At 41.3% G+C, this 7,624-nt stretch overlaps 1 protein-coding gene across 3 annotated transcripts in view; it reads left to right on the top strand.

Moving 5' to 3' along the window:
• The window catches only part of SFI1 (Sfi1 homolog, spindle assembly associated (yeast)), a 112,298-nt gene that overhangs the window by 33,227 nt on the left and 71,447 nt on the right, over nucleotides 1-7,624 (top strand). The window contains exons 3-4 of one of the 3 annotated variants that reach the window (XM_008566425.1): nucleotides 1,416-1,589; nucleotides 2,866-2,937. The exons of the other annotated variants lie outside the window; for them this stretch is intronic. Of the exons in view, the coding sequence (XP_008564647.1) occupies nucleotides 1,416-1,589; nucleotides 2,866-2,937 (246 nt within the window). The remainder of the gene's footprint in view (nucleotides 1-1,415; nucleotides 1,590-2,865; nucleotides 2,938-7,624) is intronic. 3 annotated transcript variants of the gene reach the window in all.

Genomic DNA, 7,624 nt, shown 5'->3' with positions numbered 1-7,624 from the left:
GGGAGTCTTTTCAGGCTGGTTTCTGTATCCTTTTGACATGTCCCCCCCCATTTTTTTTCCTTTTTTTTTTTTTTTTTTCCCCCCTTTTTTTTTTTTTTGTCTTTTTCCGTGTCTGGCAACGGATCACAACCCTCAGTGTCGCCCCCGTACCGGACCGGGACCGGCAACGGGATCGCAAGCCTTGGTGTTGCTCCCGCGCCTCGCTCAGCCAGTGAGCGGGAACCGGTCTGAATGTGGGATCCGAACCCTCAGCGGGAGCGCCGCCGCGCTTCCCAAGCGGCACACTATAGCAGTGCGCCACCGGGCCGGCCCTTTTTTTTTGTCTTTTTGTGACCGGTAAGGTGATCGCAACCCTTAGCTTGGTGTCGCGCGCACCGCGCTCAGCCACAGCGCACCAGCTATCCCTATATAGGATCCGAACCTGCAGCGGGAGTGCCGCAGCGCACCCAAGCGCTGCACTCTCCCGAGTGCGCCATGGGGCCGGCACTTTTTTTTTTTTTTTTAACACAGTAAGATTTTCCAGGCTCATCTTGTATTTCCCTCATCCCAGACCTGAGAATCAGCCATTTCTCCAAGGAGCCCTGGTTTCTTTCAATAAGGAATGGCGTTTTAGAAACAATGTTTTGTCTCTAGGTATGTTTATTGCTAATGGGATGTCATTGCTTTTAGGTATTTCCTGGGGGCAGAGCTCTGATATACATTTTTTTTTTTTTTAAACATGAGTTTATAAAGATACCTCCACTTCCAGTCCACCACCACAGTGTTCCGCCTCTGCTTTTTCCTTCCATAATTGTAAAAGATAATTTCTTAATGTTTCTGAGATGGGGTTAAAAGTCAGAAATTTAGTTTTTAGTAAAAGTATGTGGTTTCATATTGATATCAAAGTCACATTACCTGAAAATCTTTTCTAATTGTTTTTTATATAAAGGAAAATGTTTTTAATTTGTAGATAATTCCCCTTAAAATTACATATTTAAAAACAGTGTGTTAGGTATAATGACTCCAGAGTACCCTCCAGCTCTTTAGTTCCTGCTGAGAGCCAACCCAGCAGTATCCATTTCCAGTGGCTGGCAGATATTTCTGTCAAAGATTGGGCTGCTCACTGTCCTTGAAGCATAGTTATTATCAGTCTCAATGAGTTTATGTATTTAGTTTTGCTTATACGTTAGAAGGTATTTACAGGGCCGGCCCGTGGCTCACTTGGGAGAGTGTGGTGCTGATAACACCAAGACCATCGGTTCGGATCCCTATACAGGGATGGCTAGTTAGCTCACTTCGGAGAGCGTGGTGCCGACAACACCAAGTCAAGTGTTAAGACCCCTTACTGGTCATCTTTTAAAGAAAAAAGAAGGTATTTACATCATATGCAGAGATAATTTTATCCTCTCCTTTCCTTCTTACTCCTCAAATTTAAGGTGTTTTAGGGATGGTGCAGTTAAGAAACCTTATTCTCCAAAGATATTGTCCAACAAGAAGTCTTCTGCCTTCTCTGGGATCCAGAGGAAGTTACCTAGGACCAGTCGTCCAGTACAGTCTCATGCCTCACATACTTGGACCCGTCGGGGTCAGTTAAGAGAGTTGCGCATCAGGTGAGCTTAGAATACTCATAAGAGTGATCACGTGCCTGCAGGGACTTTTCCTTCATTCTTTCTTCTAGTGTAAAATGAGGGAATGATTCCCATTCTCCTGTGTCAATTAATTGGAGACCTTGATGCCTGCTCTTCACAGCTGAATGTTCAGATGAAAAGGAAATAGGAATCTGCAGGCATAAAGTCTGTCATTGAGTGATTTCATTCACGTTCTCCAGTTGTGCCCCACAATATGCAAGCTATAAAGATTCTCCCAGAAAAAGTCTAAACATGGTCTAGGAAAAAATGATCATTTTCTGATGCTCTTGATTAGGTATATTAAAGGCATCCATGCATTCATTCAACAAAAATCTATCAAATGCTTACTCTGCTGGGTATTATGCTAGATGTTGAGCATATGAGGTGAATATAACCTCATGAAAGTTTAAAATCAGGTGGGCTTGACAGACCGTTAAGCCATTAACAATAAAGTGTGATATGTGCTATGAGAGGAGAAGGATGTGGTACCACATGCATACACGGCAAGAACAGCCACACTAGTGTGGCCTGCAGTGACTTTCTCAAGGAAGTACAGTTTAAGCTGAGTCCTGAAGGATAATAGAATAAGCCGGATAAAGGGCAGGAGGAAGAGTGTTCCAAGCTGAGCCCAGAGATTAACTGGACAAGTCAACATTTCTTCTGTGTGTACCAGGCACTGTGCTAGATACTGAGGATACTATAAGACGTGATCCCTGCTCTCAGTGCAGAGGAAATGACAGACACACCGTAAGCCAATTACTGTGATATGGTGTTAAGACGTTACACAAGGGACTTGAACAGAGTGCTGAGAGTACACAGCTACTTGCTCTGTTTGGTTTGGGGAAGGTGTAGGGTAAGTGGGCATTTGCCAGGCATTTTAGGCAGGAAGAATAATATGAACAAAAGAATTATCATATACTTGCTTTACCTCAACTCTGAAGTCTTTATCTCTTCATTGACAAAATACTTTACAGTGAAAGTATTTTTGTAAAATAATCTGCTTCATTTTAGCTTTATAAATCTGTACACCCTATACTCTCTGTTTGATGCAAGATAAGCTGTGATACTACCTTTTGACTCATATTAGCATCCCATCCCCTGGGACCTTAAAGTTTCCCTTTCCCTTCCAGAAAGCCAGAGAAGGAAAAAAAAAAAGAAAGAAAGAAAGCAAAATAAATAAATAAATAAAAATAGAAAACCAAATATATAAGCCAAATGGAGTTTTAAAATATACATATCCTTTCTTTCCTTCTTTCAGATGCATGGCCAGAAAGTTCTTGTATTTGTGGATTCGAATGACTTTTGGAAGAGTATTTCCCTCTAAAGCCAGGTAGTATTAGCTCAGAACACCAAATTTCTGTTGAGTTAATTCTAGGATTTTTTTTTATATTAAGCCTATATGTAACCTTTACTATGGCATGTGTTATATTCTTTCTCTACCGCTCCCTAGCTTCCAGCAGGCAGGAACAGTACCTAATATAACCATGTAAAGTAATGGTAACTTAATACATGTTAATTGACTGAATAAATGTGTGAAGGAATCTTACTTAAGTAAACCTCACAGCTGAGACCTCTCTGGGAAAAATATGCTTGTCCAAGAAAAGTAAATGAGCTTTTTCACGGCACTGGTGAGACTGACAAGTTGGCTTGATCCTGGGGCAGAACCTGGGGGGGAAAATTGGTGTTGGAGGGGAGAGTGAAATTTTAATGAGGAGCAAATTCCTCTGCCTTACTTTGTATAGACCACCACCACCCCCTGCTGTGGTTGTTGGTTACAACCACTTTAGCTACAGTGTGGAGAGCGGGCTGCAAGAAGGAGTCAGGAATCAGGAACACCGTGCAGGAGGCATTGGGGCTGGAGAGAAGGGGCCAGTACAGGGTATGTTTCACAGGGAGAATTGGCAGCCATTGAGAATCTACTCATTTCTTAAAAACTGAAATGTCATGGGTTCTCTTCCCTCCCCCTCCTCTTCCCTCACTGTAACCTTTCCTATTTCTTTTTTTTTGTGACAGTGTGACTTTCCTTGATTCAACATCTCTCAAGCAAGGGGCTGGCCCATGGCTCACTTGGGAGAGTGTGGTACTGATAACACCAAGGCCATGGGTTTAGATACCTATATAGGGATGGCCGGTTAGCTCACTTGGCAGAGCCTAGTGCTGACAACACCAAGTCAAGGGATAAGATCCTTTTACTGGATCATCTTTTTTTTCCCCTTTTTGTCTTTTTTTGTGACCGGCAACGGATCGCAACCCTCAGTGTCGCGCCCGTACCGGACCGGGACCGGCCACGGGATCGCAACCCTCGGTGTTGCTCCCGCCCCTCGCTCAGCCAGTGAGCGGCAGGTCCACATGCGGGATCCGAACCCTTGGTGGGAGCGCCACCGCGCTTCCCAAGCGGCACACTATAGTAGTGCGCCACGGGGGCCGGCCCTGGATCATCTTTTAAAAAAAAAAAGACAACATCTCTCAAGCAAAGTTGGCCTATGGGTGTTTTCTGAAATCTTTTCTTTACCGTGAGAGGGGCCCTGCTGTTCCCATCTCCTTTTTTGTCTTTACAGTGAAGCTTCTGCTGTGGCAACAGCCCGTCGCAGCTGCAGGTGTTAGGCACAGTTCGACTCTGCTTTTCCGTCTTCTGGATCTCAGCCCTGTCCTTCTTCACTGTCTTGGTAGCTATTCAGTGCCTTCAAATAATTTTTTTTTGTCCTGCTTTTTTTGTTGTTCACTGGCAGAATTGATTCAAATTGCCTAGTTTGCCATTATCAGAACTCTCTTTTTATTCAATTGAGTATTTTATTGACTTTCCCCTCTGTTAGCTTAGAAATTAAATACTCTTTTACTCTTTTTTACTGACTGCCTTAAAGAGTATAATTTATATCTATAACTCATCAGAGTCGAATGTTAATTAGTCTTTTTACCAAGACAAGGCAAGGTCCCTTAGAACACTCTGCCTGTCCTCCTCTCCATATGTATGCCCTATGGTAATGTATTTTAATTTCATGTATATTTTTAATCTACAGAACATTATTCTTATTTTATGCAGTCAGTATTCACTTAGATTTATTCTCATATTTACCCTTTCTGTCGCTTTTTTTTCTTCTTGCATCTCCAGATTTTTATGTGTGACTATTTTCCATCTTCTATCATTGGAACATCTCTGATTATTTCATTCATGGTAGATCTCTTGGTGATGAATTCTCTTAGATTTTGTCTGTCTGAAAATGTTTCCTTTTACTTTCTTTTTTTTTTTTTTTTTTTGGGTTTTTTTTTTTTTTTTTTTTTTTCTGGGGTTTTTTTTTTTTTCTTTTTTATGGTGGCTGGCTGGTACAGGGATCTCAACCCTTAACCTTGGTGTTATAATACTAGGCTCTAACCAACTGAGCTAACTGGACAGCCTTTCATTTTTTTTTTTTTTTTGGGGTTTTTTTTTTTTTCTTTTTTATGGTGGCTGGCTGGTACAGGGATCTCAACCCTTAACCTTGGTGTTATAATACTAGGCTCTAACCAACTGAGCTAACTGGACAGCCTTTCATTTTTTTTTTTTTTTTGGGGTTTTTTTTTTTTTCTTTTGTCTTTTTTCCATGTCCGGCAACGGATCGCAACCCTCAGTGTTGCCCCCGTACCGGACCGGGGACCGGCAACGGGATCGCAAGCCTCGGTGTTGCTCCCGCGCCTCGCTCAGCCAGTGAGCGGGAGCCGGTCTGTATGCAGGATCCGAACCCTCGGACGGGAGCGCCGCCGCGCTTCCCAAGCGGCGCACTATCCAGTGCGCCACCGGGCCGGCCCTAGCCTTTCATTTTTGAAAGATATTTTCACTGGGTATAGAAGTCTAGGTTGCCAGTTCTTCCCCAGCACTTTGAAGATATTTTATTGTCTTATGGCTTCCATTTGTAAGCTGTTAGTTTAATTTTTGCTCTTTTGAAGTTTCATTCTTTGTCTTAGTTTTCAGAAATTTTCATATGAAATGATTAGGTGTGAATTTATTTTCTTAAAATCTTTTAGCTGTTTTGAAAGAACAGGTTATAGTTTTTTTCTGTTTTCTGGGCACATCTTTCTGGCATACTTTCTTTGTCCATAGGCATGTTATTCTGTTCCTTATCTTTTCTCATATAGTAACTTTGTGTAGGATTTGGCTTCACATGCCTTTCTGTTGCTCATTTTTATATGAAATTCGTTTTCCTGAACTTTTAGAATGAGGTGAGGCTCAGTTTAACTTTCCTAATTTCACAAATTCCCCCTTTTGTTGTTTTTGCTTCAGATTCAAAAATATGGCAGCTTGTCCTTACAGGATATCCTTGTTTTTTCTCCCTTACCTCACTTGGTCTGGATCTTCTCTTTCCTTTTCTCTTTTGTCCCTCTCCTGTTCAAATTTTCTTCTCCTTCTAGCAGTTTCTCCTCCGTAGGTAGCCCTGTCCTAGAAGGGTATCCTGACAGATTAGTTTTGAGATACCATAGGGGCTGGACTGCCCCAGCTATTTCAGTTCTCCTTATGTGAGACTGATACTAAAGAGGACAAAACCCCTCTCAATTTCAGCTGCTGGTTTCAAATTGGGCCTCTGTATTTTCCAATGACTACTTATTGACTATTTGAGGTTCTCCTATTCTCAGGTTCCTCAGATGCCATGTTCATTGCTCTTTCTTCCTCCTGTACTAATGCTACTGCCATGGAGGTCTTATGACTGTGTGTGGTTTGTCTCCACCTCTTTGTATTTTGGATTCATGGTTGATACTTTGTCACCTAGTTTTGTTGTAATTGGTATATGGATTTTTGGTTTTTGCTGCATCATTGTTCTGTGTATTTTATGGAAATTCAAAGATTGAAAACTGTGTTGCCGCCTCCATTATTTTCCCCAAATCCTTTTCTTTCTTAATTTTATTTAATCTATATCTGACCCATAATTGACTGGGACCCTCTTTGTAGATAATACCTATTTATACTCCAAGTACTTGGGAAATACTGATTGTATTAGTTAGACATACATTTGAGGGCTGGCCTGTTAGCTCACTCAGTTAGAGCACAGTGCTGATAACACGAAGGTCGGGGGTTCGGATCCCCATACCGGCCAGCCGCAAAACACACACACACAAAAAAAACAGAAAACAAAACAAAATTTGTTGACAGCTCTTGTTTATCATCCCCTCTCTTATTCTTATTTGTGGGCTTTTTAAATGTATTTGCTGTTATTTTAGTGGGGTTTGGGGATAGGAAGGAGGTAGATGGATGTGTTCATTCTACCACATGCAAATAGTTCTTTTCTATTAAAATTTTTTAAAATTGTAAACAAATATGTTCAGAAAATTTTTAAACCTTACAGAAATGTACAGTTTAGGAAATGCCAATCTCCTGTAATCCCTCCTTGAGAAAGAACCACTGGTAATAGTTTGATATTCTGGAGCTCTTTCCAGGTTTTAAATATGTACAATATAAAAATTTATATATGCACACACACATACATGTACATATGTCTATATATAAATATGTATGTATTGTATATATATATATTTGGCATGTATTGATTCCAACGTGGGCTGGAAATATATAAAAATATTAATTTATTAAAAACGATATATTATATGGGCCAGCCTGGTGGCGCACTGGATAAGTGCACCGCTTGGGAAGCACGGCGGCGCTCCCGCCCGAGGGTTGGGATCCCACATACAGACCGGTTCCCGCTCACTGGCTGAGCGAGGCGTGGGAGCAACACCGAGGGTTGCAATCCCGTTGCCGGTCCCCGGTCCGGTACGGGGGCAACACTGAGGGTTGCGATCCGTTGCCGGACACGGAAAAAGACAAAAAAAAAAAAAAAAAAAAAGATCTATTATACATACCTTGTGGTAACTTTATTTTTTCAATTAAAAACTTTCCTAGAGTGTTGTCCATTTCAGTACTCTTAGCTCTATTTTGTTCATAGAAAATGACTCTGTGACTTTGATTGAATTGCTTTATCCTGTCTTCTTTTGATGAGCATTTGTGGTGTTTTATTCTCTCTTTATTATTATGAACAATAATGAGGTGAATT

Source organism: Galeopterus variegatus, unplaced genomic scaffold, assembly GCF_000696425.1.
Source record: "Galeopterus variegatus unplaced genomic scaffold, G_variegatus-3.0.2 Scaffold241, whole genome shotgun sequence".
In the NCBI taxonomy this organism is placed as follows: domain Eukaryota; kingdom Metazoa; phylum Chordata; class Mammalia; order Dermoptera; family Cynocephalidae; genus Galeopterus; species Galeopterus variegatus.
Note: the sequence above shows the minus strand (reverse complement) of the source record. Positions and strands in the feature narration are given on the sequence as shown.